Source organism: Larus michahellis, chromosome 1 (genome assembly GCF_964199755.1).
Source record: "Larus michahellis chromosome 1, bLarMic1.1, whole genome shotgun sequence".
Classification (NCBI taxonomy): Eukaryota; Metazoa; Chordata; class Aves; order Charadriiformes; family Laridae; genus Larus; species Larus michahellis.
In genome coordinates this window covers 121,873,711-121,894,383 of record NC_133896.1, presented here as the reverse complement: position 1 = coordinate 121,894,383, position 20,673 = coordinate 121,873,711, and the positions used below count along the sequence as shown (strand labels likewise).

At 46.2% G+C, this 20,673-nt stretch overlaps 1 protein-coding gene across 1 annotated transcript in view; it reads right to left on the bottom strand.

Moving 5' to 3' along the window:
- Positions 1-18,628, bottom strand: part of CLIC6 (chloride intracellular channel 6) — a 34,633-nt gene extending 16,005 nt beyond the window's left edge. Inside the window, exon 1 of the mRNA XM_074572860.1 lies at positions 17,012-18,628. Coding sequence (XP_074428961.1) covers positions 17,012-18,559 — 1,548 coding nt within the window. The 5' untranslated portion in view covers positions 18,560-18,628. The remainder of the gene's footprint in view (positions 1-17,011) is intronic.
- Between the last annotated feature and the right edge of the window lie 2,045 nt (positions 18,629-20,673).

Below are 20,673 nucleotides of genomic sequence, written 5' to 3'. Positions count from 1 at the left end.
ACAGACTGAATACCCCACAAACTGATAACCCTAAGTGCTGGGTTAATGGAAAAACAATAAAATGGGTACAGACTGTTATGTTACACAAGGAAGCTGGAAGAGTCACATAGAGCCAGACAGAAAAAACAGGTCTCTGGTTAGTAGAGACACAGAACGAGAGAGACTCCTTGAGTATTCATCATCTTGCCTGTCTCACCCACCCACTCACTTGGGATGATGTGCCCACTGGTAGTGCTGCTTTCTCCTGGGAACAGCACTAAATAGCCTATAGTTTAGGCATCTCATTTAACTTTAAGTGAGCTGAATCCCACCCTTGGAGACTTCTTATCAGCTAGAAATAACTGCTGAAAAAAAAAAGACCAGAGTGCGTTATTCCCAGTATGTCTGACCCAACTCTCTGGTGGAGCCATAGGGAAAAGGCAACGTTGCTTTAGGTTACATCAAACCTGGCACTTTCATGGAGGCAGGGCAGCGTTCAAGCCACAGCACAAGACACCGTACGTGGTCCCTGAAGAATGTCTCTGCAAAAAACTGGTCCTCCGCCTTCATGAAAGATTAAAAGAAACTCAGTCAAGCGTTAGTAAGATGACGATGAAGATGAGGAACCTATTATACAACAGAGGACAGGAAAATCTGTTCTTGTTTAGACTTGCAAAGCAAAGACTGAGGGAAGATGTGATTACTCAGTGCAAGTATGATTTTTTTCCTGACAGTTGGGGGTGATGCTGAAACAAAAACAAACGAATGCAAAGTGGCCATGAATGTTTCTAGCTGACAATCAGAAGGGCTCCTAACCAACCACCACAGCAACAAGGTTTGAATCAGGTTTCCGGTATAATTAACAAGTGTATCAATATGTATGTGCATATTTGACAGCACAACAGGGAAAAAAAAACCATTTTGTCTCAAGATGAGATCTGATCCCTTTCAGCAGGCGCTTGAACCTGTTCTCTGCTGGGAGGTCCCTTGCTGACCGTTGTTTCTTTGCCCACAGCATGGACATCACTCCAAGGACAAGACGATGGCAAGTGCCATGCCATGCCACTGAATGTGTCCAAGGGAAAATAACGCGTGTTGCAAACTCCAGGGTAATGATGGAGGGGAAATAACTCATTAAACAGCAGCAGCTATCCCAAACAGAGTTTACACTCTAAAATAATTGAATGATTCCTTGGAAAAGGAAATAAATGATGGATACGGTATCTCTGACAGCGAGCTCCAGCCAGACACCAGACAGAGTAGGATGCTGTGCACAAAGAGAGTCCACATGTTTAAGACTAGCCAGACAGCAAAAAAGTAAATGGTGACAGAGGTTACCCTCTTCTGAGGAAGAACAGGACTGCAATTAGCACAAAATAGCATTTTATTTAAAGTGGCTTAAGCAAATCATTGCAAATTAACTGCTGATGCTGTATGTTTGATGTACGCCTACAACTAGGGATGGACACATGCTAGTACAGGACAGTATTCATCCACTGGCCAGGTACAACGGCCCAACTTACAGAATACAAGGAGCGATGCAAGGATCCTAGGGATGGCAACTGAAAAAACACTCTCCTTAGCCCAGTAGCCTCACACAGCAATGGCAAAAGGCAAGTGTCTCAGCTGCAACGGGACACAAGTTTGAGGACAGGATCCAAACGCAACCCAGGATGGCTGCAGCAGCAGCATCCTCTCAGGCAGCGAAAACATCGAAGCAGCTCAGGCCTAAGGGAGTACAAGAGGGCTCTGGAGGTATCTCAGCCACCAGCTGACCTGATTGTGGATAATCATCAGAACAAGGTATAGGAATACATGGTACCAGAATGTCATCTAACAGAACAGCAGTGGCAATGGATGGGGAGAAAGTCTCCCACCTGCAAAAAGCAATACCATCAAAGGGTGGGATGTTGATTCAAAAATGAGCTTACCTGGAAGATTATGAGCCACCAAAAGGTTGGTGATAAGGAGCAGTAACTTTCATAGAATCATAAAATCATAGAATGTTTTGGGTTGGAAGGGACCGTAAAGATCATCTAGTTCCAACCCCCCTGCCATGGGCAGGGACACCTCCCACTAGAAGACAGGTGTAAGTCGCTGAGTGCCTGGACCAGACATCAGGAGATTGCTCTGGGACCCTGGGGCTGGCCACTGCTGGGGCACAACATGCACGTAGCCAATCCTCTTGACAAAGAGCCAGATCAACTGCTGAAACCCATCAGTTGTTTGTACCCATCAGATGTTAATGCTTATCCACAAAAGAGGCTACAAAGATGATTTCTTAGGAGTCCTGCCTTAAAGTGTGTCAAGATGTGGAGCAAAAGGCACCAGGGCACAGAGCAGCTGCAAAACTAGTGCAAATACAGCCCTATGGAAAAGATGTGGCTGGGATTCTTAGACAGGAGGATTTCGTAGCCCAGCTTTCCTTTTTTTCCTCACGGAGACAGGGAAATGTAGACCTTTATAGTAGCATCTAGGTGCCATAAATTAAGTACTGTACAAATACAGAACAAAAGACTGCTCTTAACTTAAAAAACAAACAGAAAACTTATATGTAAACTATTAGCAGAGATGTGGGAATGCCAAAGCATTTTTGGAAGTCTTTTTATAAAACATGGTGTAGATTAAGTCTTTTAGCCAAAGCTAGGCCAAAAAGAGATGCCAAGGGGAAGAGAATGAAAGGAAACGAGTGTAGGTGCAAGGCTGTAAAAGGAATTAACTTTTCACCTGCACAGCTCCAACTGACCACAGAAGACCATTAAACTGGTTTTCATGTGACCACGGATTATAAGTAGTAGGCTAAAGGTTGAGCCTACCTACAAACAGGACGACAATTTAGATATACCCGTCTACTGTGGTTTTAATGATGCAGCTGTACATTACTGGCCGTCTCCTTATTAGTTATCTAGCTATTATTAGTGATAATAAAAGATGGGCTCTGTCCTGGAGCTGATGGGCTCTTCTGGCATGGAATGTGAGTTCCGGCTGAGCTCCCACCTGCAGAAATAACGAAACCCTTGCTACCTCACATTTTAACATCTGAAGCTTGGACAAGATTTATGTCTCCTGGACGGGTCACCTATTGGCATTTCATAACATCTTCTAACAATTTCATTATTAATGCTTTTCTCATTGTTAGGTTGCTGAAATTAATGCTATACTTTCTTTCATGCAGGGTTTGCGTTAACTTACTATGATTATTTTGTTTATTAGATTTCATAATTCATATATTCAGTACGGCCCTTTGCTAGAAATGGTTCTTTGAATGCTCTTGGTCCTCAGTTCATGTTGCGGGATTAACAGTGTGCTGGAGTTTCTTTATGAGATATTTCCCTCGACCTTGTTTTTATGTAGTGAGCAGTGGTCGCAGCTTAAAGGGGTTATATACAGCTGGAAATGCTAATCGTCTCTAGATGACAGAAAGGGAGAAGGAGTCTGAAGCTGTAATTTCCTTTGATTTCGGTTCCCTCTCTCCCCTACGTGCCAGCAGCCATTTCAGAGCAGAGAAAGGCTCCTTTATTCTAACTTTCGCTGCTTTATTTACTTACTCACGGTCTGCTGGGTAAGTAATTATTGCTGACATTAACTTAATTACTTAGTAAGTAATTAAATGCTTTTGATGCATAGGAAGAAATTTTCCTTTATTAAGAAGCCACTTTGTGGCAATAAACTTTTTACCTTTGTCCAGTTACTTTATAAATAATGAGAAACAAAAGGCCCAAACTCACTCCTGTTACTTAGATGAAACATCCATTTATATTTGATTTTGATATCACAGTCTGCCCCGTATTTCTACTGAGCAGTGGGTCTGCCTGCACCCTGCCCTTCTGGTTCTGACAAAGATTATAAATAAATGAACCATTAAATGATATTTCTGTAAAAGCAAACAAAAGACAGGAGAGAACAGGTGAAGATTAAAATGGGCAATGTTTGGTAATACATTTATAGAGGCTGTGGTTTTACTAATATTCGCTCTTATTTACATTAAAGAGATTAAAGATTAAACTTATGTGTGCACGCACTCTTACAAAAGAGAAAAGTAAACCAATTCTGTGATTTTACACACACTGCTGTGGCTAGCTTTGGGTCAGGCCCTTCACGTTGTCACAGGTATTTTCAGCTACAGCTGTGGCTTTCTACAGGGCAGTTAAAGGCAGTCAACAGTGCTCTTTAAAAATTTCCTAAAATCAAATGAAATTATACAGGAAAAATGCAAATTACAGGTTTATTTTCTGAGAGATCTTACAGCTACCTAAAAATAAAGCCACTCTGGTAACTACAGTTTTTAGCATAACCTGGGACAGTGTCGGGCCTGGTTTCAGAGAGAAACCATTGGTGTCTCTCCTGATGGGAAGACAACTAATGAAGCACAGAGGATGCTTGCATCTATCCACCTACCATCCACAGCACCATAACCATGTGGTGATAATGCAAAAGCAATTGGCAACCAGGAATCCACTGCTTCGCGAGCTCAACAATAGTTTGCTTAAATAATTAATAGTTTGAGTACTAAGCCCCGGCCATCCCAAGCAGAGCTGTCTCAAGGAGGCTCCTTGCACGAGCAGATCCTCTCAGCCTGCGCTGCGGGGAGGGGGAAAGGGAAATCGGATGCTCCTGTGGAAGCACCAGCATTTGGGTGGCAGCAGAAAGAGGTTTCCCTGGGGAGACCTTTGCCTCAGGCTCCTGCCGCCCAGGGATGCCCACCCGGGAAGCAGCCTGCGGTGTGCTTCCAGTGCCGCATCTCCGGCAGCCGGGCACCGAGGGAGGGGGCCAGCAAGCCCTGGTGGAGAACTGGGCAAAATTTAGCGTTTTCCCAGGTTTCCATCTGCGCGTCACCATGCAGCAATCACGCACAGCCTTTTCTTGGCCAGATACTAAATGCTTTAAGACAACGTAATCATCCTTTCTGCTGTTTTTTAGGTGCCTAGCCGCCAGCAACAACACATGAATACAGTAACCCCTTGTGCCAGCTTACTTTTTTCCTAAAACAGCTTGGAAAAATTATTTCAACAAACAGTACTTTGTATCGTAATTATCTATGCACTATTACTTTTTTATCTCTTATTTTACAAGGCTTACTTAGATGACGGCGACAAGCAAGCTTCCAGGAACTGTGCACGGCAAGGAGAACACGGGCAAGGCAAGGAAAATTAAATGTAAAAATAAATAGGAAAATTAACTTGTGGCTAGCAAAGACTGAAAAACTTAATCTACAATTTAGTAGAGTTTAAACCAGTCCTGCCCAATTTAGGAATATTGTTCTCCTAGACAAGTAATTGAAGTATTGCATGAATTATACTTGTTTTATGTCTCTCTCAAAATGGCGTTGCTTTTGGTCATCGTTATTTGTTTACTTTTTTAGTACACTATGATAATGAATTATATGTGTATTACTCACGCACAGTGACTAAGACTTGTCAAAGTAATCATTGCCACTCCTCCAAAACAGAAGCCATTTTATTTTAATGGAGATGTGAAAAAATCTCCATTGCTTGTAAAAAAAAATAATAAAAAAGCAATTGGTTTATTCAGAAGAGGAGGTTTTAAGCAGAAGGAAAGGGGAATGGCTGCAGAGGTGCCCCCTTCCACTCCCCCTGAAGTTCGCTTTAACCACAACAGAAATACGCTGGCTAATGAATAAAAATACACAGCCCTCAAAAAGATCACTCCCCCTAATCCTTATCCATTCTGTAATTCTAATATAAAAGATTATTTGCAAAAACCTGCCAGTAGTCTAAGAAAACCAAGAACCTTTTAACTGAACATGGGTGAAAATCAGAGCTGGGAAATGCCACCCAGTTACAGATCGCTGGCTTTAATCTTATACCAAATAGTTCAAAAACCCGAATTTCCTTCTGCTGTGAATTCTGCCTACAGAGTTCATGCCGTCTGTGTTTGTGTTAATGGGAACATTACCAGGTCACAAGCGCACAAGGAAACCAAATGCTATTAGCTATTTATCCTGTTACAAGAATTATGTTTAAATACCTCAATGCTATTTCTAATCCGTATTTAATAACGTGGCAGGATACCAGCTGAACATTCTACATGGAGACAAAAAATCTTATATCCTTTTTAAATTCTTACAGGGAATTACTTCAACAAAAGAGCATTATATTCTTGAACACATTATAGGTCTGGGAAAAACAGATTAACTGGTATTTCAGTGACACATCCTGGTTTACACTTCACCATATGATACTTAACCTGCGACACAGAGCCATGCTGTTTCAATCTAAATGCAAAACCTGTACACACATACAAAATATTTGTCATTTGTGTTGTAAACAAATAAGTAAATAAATCAGAAATACCCAAATAAATAAGCTATTTTATGCAGCTTCAGGGAGCAGGTCGGTGAAGGCTTGGAAAATAATTTGCCAATGGTATTCCTAATTCTGATGTTTAAATCAAGAGGTGAAAGTGAAAGATGAAAAGACTAGGGGCGGGAGGGGTTCCCCTCCAACAGTATGTGACGTTTTGGTCCACATAGAAAATAATTCAAATGACCGGGTAAAATATTACATTAAAAACCTGTCAGCTCCAGTGGGAACTGGCAGAGACGTGTCCTGAAAGAGCAGTTAAAAACTAGACACAAGTACCAGCAAATACCCATTAGCTTGACAAAAAGGGGGACCTGAACTCTATTCCTTCCCTCCTGGTGTAAATTCAGATTCAAGGCTATTCTTCATTCTGCTCTCCCCACCACCTCACCTCCATTCACAGGCTTTGGGAAACTATGAGAGACACAGTATTGCTAATTAAAACACAGTTTTTTAAACATAGATATACTGCACAAATCATACTGCGAACCAATAGCACTGATATTCCTCAAAATCCTGAGGAACTGTCCCTGTGGTCCCGGCCCTCGGGGAGCCCCTGGCCCCTGCGGTGCTCCTGGCAAAAAGGAGGGTGATGGTTTTGCTGAGGGGTTGGTAGCGCATTCATTTCAGCAGGCAGCATAGGCCCCAACATTTTTAAGCCTTTAGGGTATATTTGGATCCTGTTTCCAGTTTCATCTGCCACCATTACGGAAAGAAACTTAGTTTTTTACAAAACGCTCAGGTTCCATAATAGCTTTTAAAAATAGTTTCAAAAATGACTACCGGGTAAATGTCAATGATTCTCCAAGACACAAATGAGAATTTTTCTGAAATCTGAGTAAATGTTTAACTTCTTTGTAACTACCCCATTTGAATAACTTGGAAAGGGCATGCATTTGTGACTCCAGTCCTGCTGTAGTTTACTTTGTCCTGTAACAATTATATTTCTAGTCTATTATGAATATTCATAGATGTGCTAAAATTTCAGTATATGAAGAGGAAAAAATGGAGATGAGAAATCACAAAATTACAGAATGGTAGGGGTTGGAAGTGACCTCTGGAGATCATCTAGTCCAACCCCCCTGCCAGAGCAGGGTCACCCAGAACAGGCCAAACAGGGACGCACCCAGGTGGGTTTTGAGTATCTTCAGATGAGACTCCACCACCTCTCTGGGCAGCCCGTTCCAGTGCTCTGCCACCCTCAAAGTAAAGAAGTTTTCCCCTCATGTTGAGACAGAATTTCCTGTGTTCCAGCTTGTACCCGTTGCCCTTTGTCCTGTCAGCGGGCACCACTGAGAAGTGTCTGATCCCATCCAAATTCCACCTTTGCACCTCTGCCTGTCTCTGAGGCTCCACAACGACCATCTCCCTGCAGATGGCACATGCCACAGCTGGTCAGCGTGCCAGCCCCAGGCTCCTGTCAGGGAGAAGGCTGCAACGGGCACCTTCCTCCCCAGGAAAAGCCTCCAACGGCCATGTCGGTGGCTGGCCGTACAAGCTGCCACCATTTGTTTTGGGAAGCTAAATATTTTTAGGAAGGAGTTAAAAGACTTTCCTTTAGCGCTGACAAGGTGGGTGTTACTGAAAGCAACTGCAACAGAGTCACTCCACTTGTTCAGGATTTTATCAGTAAATAATCAGGCATTGCAAATGGAAATGCATACAAGTCCTTATCACAGCGTGACATTTTATTATCTGAGCAAGAAAACAATCATATAACCTTCACATGGCATTTACTTACATTCCTTAGGCAGAGTCAGAGGAACATGGAATTTCTTACTTTTTAAAAGAAGCAGTAGGACCTCTTTTGGGGAGACACAGAGAATACAGTCATCCATGGCACAGGAGTAAGTCTCCATGCTTTACTTCCCCTTCCACAAAATATGTATAATATTTCCTTTCACTACCTGTAAATATAATTTTGCATTGATCCATATGAGACTGTAAGAAAGGCCAAAACACAGAGTCCCTGTGATGGCTAACTCGCGCTGGTACCCGTCAAGGTGAAGAGCCCCAAAAGGTGGAATTGCTTGTGGAAGCGGGGCGATGACAAGGCTGCCTAATCCTCTTCCTGCAAACAGGGCAGCAAAGTGCTGGAGAGAACTGATTTCAAATGGAGGAAGACGTGGAAGAAAAAGTTGGTTTTGTATTAAAGATATCTAACAAATAGAATTAGACTTTTTTTAAGCAACAAAAAACCGGTTTATTTTTACTGTTAGGGATGCTAATAAAACCGAAATCCAGATTTGCAAGAAGACTGGGCATGATTTGTTATACCCATGCTGGGAAGGGGACATGATACCTTTTCATCTTTTTAATACCTACCACCTTCTGATTTCTCAAAGCACGTGGGTAACACAACTCTTATTCCACAAGCAGTCCCAAGATCCGTGAAAACCAGGGGCTGCTGAATACCATTTAAAATCTGTGTATGCTACAGTAGAAAATAACAGCAAATAAACCATAACCATAGGGTTGCTGGATGTGCTTAGCTCCTTGCATTTCACCTTTCTGTTGCTGTCTCACTTTGCTGGTAAAAATGTTGATGGTGTCAAAGAGAGAGCAGGAATAACTCTGTAACTCTGTGTCTATGGCATTGGCTTTGGAGAGGGATGCACACTGATCTTCCACTTACGCTGCAGGTAACATCACAACCTCAATCACCCGCATCCCACATCACTGTCCTAAGTACAGGGCTAATGATGCAGCTTCTGCTGTCTTCTCCCTATCGGCAACTGTGCCTAAACCCCTTGTGAATGAATCACAGGTAATATTTCCTAAAAAAAAAAAAAAAAAAAACCTCTTCATTTTTATTTAATGAAGACTATTTGCAAAATTTCACAAAATTTACTAATAATTTAATTTCAGTATAGTTATATTTTTGCACTAATTGGCCAAATCCCTTTCATCCCCTTGCCCAGAAAATCATTCACAACACTCTTAATGTTTTATATTCGTGAATGCTGTGAGTCCTGTAGACTGGTTTGTTATTCATCTGGATAGAAACACGAATCAAGCCTCAACTTAAACAGCCAGCCAGCGTGACAATTCCCAGGCACAGCTGCACGGCAATCACCTCGTGCGGCAATCACCAACGTTTCTGAAGAGGCTGCAGCTCTCTCCAACAGGATTTATGAAATGAAGGTTCCCTTCAGACAACCAGGGACCGAAGGCAGAAAGCAGACAAGGAAAACTTCCATCCTTGCCCCTGGACCGTGATAATCACAGGTATGATCGGCCTTTTAATGAAAACAAAACTCAAGGAGCAGAGGCAGTGTGGTTGAATTTTGGGCAGCAGGCTGATCTCATCAGAAGTTTCTGCTGGCTTCAGCCAGCAAGAAATACAGGCTGTGCCCTAGGACTGAATCAGGAAGGTGTTCCCTGTTTAGCCAGGGGCTTAAACAGCATGTGACTTTAAGCTCATGCTTAAAGTAAAACACATGGTGAGGTGCTTTACTGCAGCAGCGCACTCAGAGTAAATAAAAACAGGAAAAGGTCTAGGAACGTAGCTTTGAAGACATTTATTTCAAAACTAGTTCTGCATTAAACATTCCTGCAAACAGTAGAGATCTGCAGTCACACCGAGAATAAATAGATGCTTACAGTTTGTATGATACTATGTGTACATGCAGTTTTAGGACTTCCAAAGCATGGACAAAAAGATGACTCCAAGAAGTATAACTAGATCATACAAAAAAACCCCAAAAAAGATGCAACCTGATATTTCTCATCACTTATGTCTATCTTTTTGTTTGTGTCTTTCTGGAACAGGACTTGGCCTTTTTCCCCCTGCACTGAGCATTGGTGAGGCCCCACCTCAAGTACTGTGTCCAGTTTTGGGCCCCTCACTACAAGACAGACATTGAGGCGCTGGAGCGGGTCCAGAGAAGGGCAACGAAGCTGGTGAGGGGTCTGGAGAACAAACCTTATGAGGAGCAGCTGAGGGAGCTGGGGTTGTTTAGCCTGGAGAAAAGGAGGCTGAGAGGAGACCTTATTGCTCTCTACAGCTACCTGAAAGGAGGTTGTAGAGAGGTGGGGGTCAGTCTCTTCTCCCAAGCAACAGGTGACAGGACAAGAGGAAACGGCCTCAAGTTGTGCCAGGGGTGGTTTAGACTGGATATTAGGAAAAATTTTTACACTCAAAGGATTATCAAGCATTGGAACAGGCTGCCCAGGGAAGTGGTTGAGGCACCATCCCTGGAGGTATTTAAAAGATGGGTAGATGTGGTGCTTAGACATATGGTCTAGTGATGGGTTTTGTCAGAATTAGGTTGATGGTTGGACTAGACGGTCTGAAAGGTCCCTTCCAACCTAGGAGATCTATGATTCTAAGTTGTCAGAACTGACACTGGCATAGACAAACAGCACACTGCTACTCCATTAAGCATGCCTTCAGGAGCAAAGCGGCAAAACCAATTTTGGTGCAGTTTTCAAAGCTATTCTTTACTCAGCGGCTCCAAGGAACCTTGTTTCTTTTTAGCAGTCTAAGCTCTAAAAAGGTGATAACCTGAACAACCAGAAAGGAGAGCATGGGAAGCAAAAATTAAAAAGACTGCACATGCAAAGAATTTGCATCTTTCAGAAAAAAAGATTGGTATCATTGCCTTTCAAACAAAAGTCTCCCAAGAACAGTTGCGTTGAAGACCGCTGGAAGAGTTCTCAAACCCCAGAAAAACTGCTGCAGGTGCACCCAGCATGCACACACGCACAATAACCTGAAGAGTTATGAAAGGAATTTGTAATGCCAGTTCCTCTTAAGCTGCATTAGGGAACCTGAAATTGCCATATTCCAGATGAAAAATAGAAAAAAAAAAAAAAAAAAGGAGCTGAGAAAGGGCAAATACCCAGGGGAAGGGAGCCAGCTTCCTGCTTTGTACAACAGTCTTGGGAACAGAACCGCAAAATGTCTTTGAACACACATGCACCCCTCTGCTGATTCGGTACAGCTGTACGTAGTCAAAGAATCCAAACCACCACACAAACAGCTAACTAACCAGCAGCCAGGAAAGCGGGGCTGTGCTGGGTTTGCTGGGCAGCCCCACAAGGCTCAGTCGTCACCAGCTTCGGTTTGATCCTGGTTTCAGCAGATGGAGCCTACGCGGTGCTCGTGCTCTGCTCCAGGGAAGTGGCTTTCTCCTGAATTATTTTTTCCTTGTTCTGCGGTGACTTTTGTAGCTAATCAGTTATAAAAGCAGACAGGTCTCGTAGCCAACTGTAAAACAGGATAACCGAAAGAATGGCGGAGGAAAACGATGTATAAAAAAAATGACAGGAATTTAGTGGCTGCAATGTGGCACTTGAGAAAAGGTCCTGCCTTCTGAAGAAGGTACATGAAATGGAGCTCAAGAAGGATAAAAACAGAGTGAGGAGAAAAGAGCAGACGTGTTCCTCAGGGAAAATACGACATGATTTTGATGGTGAAATGCAGCAGCACTGGTTGGTTTGGGGGTAAAAATAAGCCGTCTGCTTTCTACGATTGCCCAAACCATACCAAATGCTCCCCTGCTCATTTCACAGCAATGTGTCCTTCTGTAGCATCACACAAATCCAATGTGCTCACCTTTGGCAAGGTCTGGGTACTTCCCTTTGCTTGGCTAAATATCCTGTAACTAAGCTTCCCCTCAAACCCCTTTTAATCTATAAAAGGGAAGCCAGAGTAACTCCACACGTACAAATCTTTACTTTCACCCTCCTCAGGTCATCTAAATACTGGGTTCCTACAGTGAGTCTACACTAAAAAAGGAGAGTAAACACCCGTCTGCTTTCTTTTTGATACAGCATGTCAGCTATTCTCCTCAGAAACCATACTCACCTAACTGATGTACAGACTGATTGTACCAATGAGCAAAAATCGAGATCTTAAGTACAAATATAAAAATATATAAACCACAGATCAATCACATGACAGAAGATTCTTTTTTGCACTCTAATATGAAACACCCATTACCTTTTAAGTTGTATACATTAACTACGGTGTTTGGAGGCAGAGATGCACCTTTTGTGCCTATGTCTCTACTAACAGCAAGGCTTTTACTTTCTTGTTTATCATGACTTTTGGTAATTCAGCACAGCTCTAAGTATGTCAAGTCAGTCAAGCACATCTCAAGAGTGGCGCAAGGAAATTCTGTATCAGTAAAGTAACCTTGGTCCCTGGTAGGAATGAAGTAACTCTCTGAATGAAAATAAATGACTTTGATTTAGAAACCAAGAATGTCACAAAACTGAATAAAGCCTATTACTTTTCGCTGGATAAAATCTATTATCTTAGGCTCATGGTCAGCTTTTACTACATACCATTTAACATAGAAACTAAGCAAGAATTGTTTTGTAAGACGAGCAATCTCAGAGAAGGCCTTGTGCTCAAGCTGGGTTGTTTGGCCAACTGTTTATGTTCAGCACTTACAGATAAATCACTATCCCTAGAAATCTTTGGAATGATGAAATCTGCAGTTGTGATTCTGGTGTTTAGTTTTCTATCTGTAAGAAAATTTAAAATTGATTGGTAGGTAACCTTGGAGTGGTTTTTTTGTGTTTTGGGGGTTTTTTTCTTAATTTTAGAAATAAACTTTTAAGTCCTACATAAATGTTTAGATTGCTTAAAATTAACTGAATAATTTTGGTGAGAGTTCTGCGATATTCAAATAGTAAGATAAATTTATGTCATTTACAGACACCTTTTGACAAAAAAAAGGGCTTTTGCCACAGGAAAAAAAAAAAAAAAAGCCTGCCTTTACCATCAACCTTAGAAGACCAGCTAGCAAGCTTCAACATCCACAAGGCATCCTACCCAAGGGGCTAGATATGCTTAGCTGAATTACCAAAGACTGATCAGAAAGTATATCTGGATGACCTTTGCAAACACTTGACTTGGAAACACCAGAAACATCAAATATTACTATCTAAAGGAAATATACGATATGTGTTGTTTCATGGGAGAAATGGAAATCAAATAGGCACTTAGTGACACCCTCAAAGCAATTTTGATATGGTCTTGCTCTTACAGCCAAGGAGTCTTAACGCAGTTCAGCTCCATTAAGGGCACAGTTAGGTTGCCCAAACACAGACGTCTGCTGTCTTTGGAGATGCCCCACTGTAGCCTGCCCAACATCGAGCTGCTGGTCCAGTCTCTCTCCCATAGATGCTGCTAAGTGCTAGAGTATCTCAGACAGCATGAGTTCTCAGTGTTGAGCCCTGGGTGTCTAAGTTCAAACTAAATAGCACTGCATAGCAACCCAAATCAGCTTAGAAACACAATTGCTGCTACCCGTGCTTGTGGAGCCAGCAGGAATTTTGCCACCCACCTCACCATGAGAGGCATGAGGTAACACAATATTCAAAATATTCAGATACGTATATGTAAAATTAAGTGAACCTATGCAAAGCATCAGGAAGCAGAAGAGAAAAAAGTCCACCAAACTCTCTAAAAAGAACAAGCTTCATCAACAACAGTAAAAACAACAAACACTGTTCATCATACAATTCTATCTGAAAAGTTTCTTTCTGATGGTGACGCTTCTGTTTGTTATTCTCAAAATGTTATTACAGAAAGACTACAAGGTACTTTATGTCTGCTGAGTCTAGTGTAATGCTCCCTAGCAAAAAACCACTGAGGATCATTCAGTCACTACTATTGTATTATTTTCTTGTGAATTTTCTCCTATTATGAGACTTACTTTGACCATTTCTCTGTATTTGTATGGTGCTATCAAACCATGCATGGACCTCCTGTCTCTAGCGCTGTGCATGCAGGCACAGATAACAGGCAGACAATCCCCACCTTGACCATTAACAAGCCAAAAATTAAAAGGCAGGTGAAACAAACAGAAATAGAAATGACAAAGAAATTAGGGTCATACTGAACAGGACAAACAATGATCTCAGTATTTTAAACAGCCTAATCACTGCTCAGTTTCCAGTGGCATTACAGAAGGGCAGAGTTTTAAACAGAGGTTTGAAGAAAGGTCAGGGAGCTGATGGATGATATATTTCCAAGGAAGCCCCCAGCTTGCATGGGAGAAAGTAGACAAAGTACTTGCTGAGAAACACAGCAGAAGGGTGAAAGAGGTCAGCGGCACTTGCAAAGTAGAGGTGGGTGTCAACATCTCGAAAGCACGTAAGAGCTAATAGGCAGGCACGGAATAGGGATATAATAGAGCATAAGAGGGGTGGTCACATGCATTAGAAACATGCATGCGAAGGGAAGTGTTTCAGGCTGGAAACAAATGTTTCCATTCAGTTTGGATCATCTCTCACTTCCTTAACCCTTGAGTTTTAGCACTTGCTCAGGAAGGAGCATCGTGTCTGCAGATTACATGCCATGGTCAGATACAGATACTTAACAATTCCCAAACGCCAGTGTTCACGCAGTCCCATGTTGGAAACCACTCTCCCCCTTTTCCCATCAAAATACATCAGCACCTATTTAAGCACAGCATTATATATGCGCTCTTAAAAACTACTTTAAGCCACCACAGAGAACTTCCAGTCTCCCCCTTTTTATATCTCCTTTTCCGCTGCCAAGAGAAGGGTAGAAAGATAGCGAGCATGTCTCCAGGTGACAGCAAGAGCATCAGGAACATGAACTGTCCCGACAGCAGGAAAGAGAAGCGCTTCTCATTTCCCAGCACTGCAGCCCCGGCACATTTTGGTGAGTGGGGGATGCTGAGCTCTCCGGTAGACATTTTTTTCTTGCATTGAACTGGAGGAACTCATGCCAATCTCAAACTAAAAAAAAACAACAAAACAATCTAGCTCCAGGTGAGGTAAAATATTCAAGCTTTGTAATACTGGGCCGCAAAAATCAATTGAAGAGCAGCTGTAGTATTTTCAAGGTGTTCTTAAGTTACTAGTGCTAAGTCTATCATGAAAACGTTCCTTCTGTCTTTAGTAATTCATAAATATTTTCAAAAACCATGCTTAATCCTAATGTTTGGCTGCTACAAAGTCACAACAGATGCTCTTTTTATAGTCTGCTCTCTAATTTTGGCCACGTTGTTCTCCCATAAAGCGTGCACCGGGTGCAATAATACACAGGTAGCCTTTATGACTTTAGGCCTCTGCCACTCTCTGGAATTCCCTGATGGATACAAGAGCATAAAATGAGAATGAGGAAGTTACAAAAGTGTCCCTGCAAAGGAGCTTGTTGATCTGTGAGCCAGAAAGTCATAAATCACCTCTGCCAGGCTCAACAGTAACGGCTCCTGCTGTTTGAGACAAAATCACAGATTTTGGCTCCAGCGTTACCATCTAGCTACTGTACACCAACCTGACAGGCAGAGGTGCCTTTAGAGCACAGAATCCATCCCAGCCTGCGTGGAATTGCTTAAACTAGGGACTGGCTGAGGAGCATCCACCAACATCAGCCATTATTATTTTTCATCTTTACAGTATGGCATTATCCAGCACATCCAATGCTGCTATGTGTAAGCCTCAGAGTATTTTCAAGAGCCTCAGCCTTTTTCAAGTAACAGCGCTTCAAAGGAAGCTCAGCCTTGAAAAAAAGGAGTGTGCACCGAGGTGGGATAAATCAAGGCATTAATATTGCTTCAGCCCTAACCTCCCTCATCCAGAAGTGGGCTGGCAATGAGTTTTTCTTTCACGGCTTTTAATTCGGCTGCTATAGAAGCAGTCTCGGCCAACTCAGGAGGTAGAGTATTGTCATGGGAGGTATGGCTTGTAGCAGAGAAGGTCCCAAATGCCTTCTGCTCCCCTAGTTTTAGTTCCTTAGTTTTAGGTCTACTCTGAGAAAAACATCCCACCCTCCTCCACACTTTATTTAGTCCAGACAGGTCAGAGAAGAGGGAGGAAAGACATCTCAGGATGGTTTTTACACAGAAATTTCACATCTGATATTTCATCTCTGTGGACGGATGCTGTTTCCACACCAAGTCCCACAGATCTTCGTGGGATTCTAGGCACAGGATAGAAAGAAGCTCTAAAGCTCTACACTATAAAATACCAGAAACTAGTTTTAATACCATTACAACTTTTCCTCTTTTTTGTCCATTTCCCTCTAACCTAAATTTTCCCTGCCCGAACATACACAAACTGGACAATTACAAGGGATGCTACACTCCTGCGCAGCTTCTTGACTCTCTGAATCCAGCCTTGCCAAACTTTGGGACAATTATCTGTGAGTCACGGTTCATGTTGGAAAATCCCAGCATCACATTTTAAATGATATTTTCCAGTTTCTTCCACCTCAGCCCCCATGATGCATTATGAAGATCTTAAAATTCCTTGAGAATTTTAACAACGAACAAGTCGCAGCTAGCAATTCCAAACAGATGCTGCCGGATAGATTCCCACCCCTGCACTGGGTCCCAGCCCCACACTGATGAGGGCACAAGCAGAGCCCCTGATTCCACGGAAACAGAAATCCCCGCATACCCTTTGCATTTAAACCTAGAGAAACCTCAAGCAACCCAGCACAGGGCCCACCACGGGAAACTATGGGGGAGACCACCTTGCAGGTCAGGTCTGGGCTTCTCTGGGTTGAGCGCCCAGAGTCCCCTGTCCCATCCTGCCTGCTAAAGGAATGAGGACCCAGAGGCAAGTTTATTTTGGGCGTTAATAACCAAATCACCTTAGCCGGGCTGGATTTTTGCCTGCCAGATTTAAATGCCACTCATCACAGGAGCTGCCCGGGGGCTCCTGGAGGAGGGGAGCGTCGTGAACCCAGGTTTCCCCAGCAGCCCCTCACATCCTACCTTGACGAAGAGGGAGATGTCGTGTTCCTGTTTCTCCTCATCTTCATCTTCCTCCTCCAGGGCGGCGGGCGAGCCCGTCTCGTCCTCCTCGTCCTCCGCCCGGCCCCGCACGCCGTTCAGGCTCCGACCTGCCGCGTCCCACTCGCCGCCCCCGGGGCCCGGGGACCCGCCGCGCTGTCCCGCCGCTGCCGCGCCGCCTTCCCCTGCCCCCGGGGCCGCGCTCCCCTCTCCTGCCACCGCCGGCGCAGCGGCTTCCCGCTCCGCCACCGGCCTCTCCGCTCCGTCCTCGCCGTCGGGGACACCCGGCGACCACCGGCCGCCGTCGGCCCCCCCGCCGGCCGGCACCGCCGACTCCGCTTCCCCGCGGCTCTCGGGAGCCACCTCGCTCTCTGTCGGGGCCGCCGCCTCCTCGGGGACCGTCCCCGCCGGAGCTGCCTCCCGCACCGCATCCTCGGGGTCTGCCCCCCTCGGGGCTGTCGCCGCAGCCTCCCCGGGGACCGGCCCCGCCGGAGCTGCCTCCTGCACCGCATCCTCGAGGTCTGGCCCCGCCGGGGCTGCCGCCGCAGCCTCCTCGGGGTCTGTCCCCTCTGGGACTGCCTGCCTTAGCGCCTCTTCGGCGTCTGCCCCCGACGGGGCTGTCGCCTCCGCCTCTTCGAGGTCTGTCCCCGACGGGGCTTCCTCCCTCACCGCCTCCTCGGGGTCTGGCCCCATCGCCTCTTCGGGGTCTGGCCCCGTCGGGGCTGTCGCCGTAGCCTCCTCGGGGTCTTGCCTCGCCGCCTTTTCGAGGTCTGTCCCTGCTGGGGCTGTCACCGCCGCCTCCTCGATGTCTGTCTCCGTCGGGGCTGCCTCCCTCACCGGCTCCTCGGGGTCTAACCCCGCCGGGGCCGCCTCCGCCTCTTCGGATTCTGGCCCCGTCGGGGCCGCCTCCGCCTCTTCGGTTTCTGGCCCCGTCGGGGCCATGGCCGCATCCTCGGGCTCGGATCCCGCCGGGGCTGCCTCTTCGAGGTCTGTCCCCACCGGGGCTGCCTCCTCGGGCTCGGTTCCCGCCGGGGCCGCCTCCTCGGGCTCGGTCCCCGCCGGGGCCGCCTCCTCAGGCTCGAGGTCTGAGCTTGCCGGCGCGGAGCCCTCGGCCGCGTCTACCCCCACGTCCGCCGCCACCGGTTCCCCTCCTGGCAGACCCTCGCTCCCCGGGTCGCCCCCGTCGCGATCTCGCTGCTCAGACCCCGCCGGACCCTGCTGCTCCGCGCCCGGCCCGCCCGGGGTCTCCGCCGCCCCCTCGGGGGAGCCGCTCCCCGTCCCGCCGCTGCCCCCGGCAGGCACCGCCGCTGCGACCGGCTCCTGCCCAGCCGCCGCCTCCCCGCTCAGTCGCGGCGCCTCGCCGGCGGGGGACCCGTCCGGGGGCTCCGCCGCCCCCTCGGGGGACACCCCAGTCTGCGGGGGCTGCGGCTCCCCCGCCGCCGCCGCCGCTTCCTCATTGCCTCCTTCTCGCGGGACGTCGCTCCCCTCCGGCGGCGGAGGGGCGCCGAGCCCTCCCGGGCTCTCCGCCATGCCGGCCTCCCCCGGGGGCCGCCGCCCGAGAGCGCAGCGGGGCGGGAGCGTCCGGCCGCCGGGACGAGCGGGGACCGGACCAGCCGAGACGCTGCCGCCGCCGGGGATGAGCGCCGGGCACCGACGGGGGGGACGGCGGCGCCTGCGCACGGCCGCCCCCAGGGCCCCGCGTGTGCGTGTGTGTGTGTGTGTTTGTGTGTGCGGGGGGGCGGCAGCCACAGATACCCGCCCTCCTCCTCCTCCTGCGCCTCCCCCGCACAGGGCACGACCAGAGGGTCCCCGCCGTCCCGCCCCCACCCTGCTAAAGCGCTTCTCCACGGATTTTGGCTGCTGCTGGCAGCTGGCAGAGAGAGGTGACCGTGGTGGCACCAAGCGCTGCCCGGTCTCTCCTCGACCGTCTCCTCCCTGCCCGCCGGCTGCCTGCAGGTGCTCAGCGGAACTGGAGCCTTTGCAAAGAGTGGCCAAAATCTTGCCCCACTCCTCTGCCGGCCCCACCGGGGCTGGCCACGCTTGCCCAGCACCTGCTGCCTGCCCTGCCCGGGCCTCACCTCCCACCCCAAAGCCCCCCGAGCCCCATTTCTGCCCTCGCTTGTCCCCATCGCTGCTGCCCACGGCCTCAGATGCAGCATCTCTCGCAGCCCCTCCAGACGCCCTGCTGCTCTCCCTGGCCACTGGCCTGGCACGCACAAGCCCTGGGCCTGCTGACAGGTGGGGCTGGCAGCCACCCAGGTACTGGGGGGGTTGCTTGCCGCCAAAACAAGGAGAGGGATGCCATTTCCCAAATCCAGGTTTATGAAGGGAACCACTAACACCTCCACTGCTGCTGACACCCCGACAGTCTTGCAGGGTTTCTTAAAAATACAGGTGAAGCAATATCTCGTCCCAGCAGCTACATAGTATCTGAAATGTGTTCCCAAGCCATCTTTGGGCTGCACCAAACATTATTAAGAAGGAAAATGTATCCTTATCAACTTCAAAAAGTTGTAAGAGGGAACGTTGAAACTCTCTGTGTAAAAAAAAAAAAAAAAAAAAATTTGCACACTTTTAAGTAGCTTTCCTTTATATGTGACCGTGCCAGCACTATGTGCCTCTGTGAGAGTTTGCATTTAAATGTGATGAGAAATACCATGTTCTTGTGCAGAGCAGGCAGCTGGTGTGAAAGAAGTGGTAACTTTTAGTTTGGGTAAGGCAGCTGCAGATTCATCCCTCAGGCCTTCTTCTGTTCCAGATAAAAGACATCTTTTCACATCTTCGGTAATTTCTCTGGCTTATGGAGGCACTTTACACACACACAAAAAAAGGCAATCAGCAGGTTCTGGTGTGAGGATAAGCTTCAGTAGTTTTGCTTGTAGGCAAGAAGTCATTTTCTAGAAGATGCAGCCTGCTCTAGTCCTGCTCTTCTCAGAAGTGATTTATGTGAAAGCATTACTTAAGCTATTTGAACAGAAAATAGTCGTAGTTTTCTAGGTGCAGAGTGGACAGAAAAGTTAGCTGACAGGAGTGAGGCATCATATTTAAAAAACATGCAGTTAAACAGTTTTATGTATGCATATATAAAAATACTTTTTTATATTTAAGAGTGAAAAGAGTGGGGACAGACTGAACACAGGGTTTTGGAATGGGTGGGAAAAGAGAAGATGCAGCCACCACGAGATGAGAAATACTACAGGATAAATCATTCCCTCTGGTCTAATACCTGCTCTGATAAAAATAAACAAACAGACAAATAAATAAACAATCCCACAGCTATTTTTCATAGAATTTATGCTTGTCCAGTTGTGCATTGCCAGTCAAACAAAAGAACAGGGACAGTCATGGTCAGAAGGGATGTTTCTTGAACATTTGGGAATGGAGTCTCAGCATCTGGCAATGGAGGTCTTGCAGCTGGATCCATCATAAGGCAATTATTTCACGTCTCTCTTATGGGGTCTGATATCATTAGAATGACACATCTCAGTCATCTCTGTTTCTACATAGGTAATACTGGTTTACTCGTCCTAACCCTTGCTGAAGGGTTCTTGACCCTTGGCCTGAAGGCTGGCCGCATCCCCCAGGTGCAATACAAGTCCCATCTTACAAAGCTTTCAGATATGAGACAGAGCTGTCTTCAACTG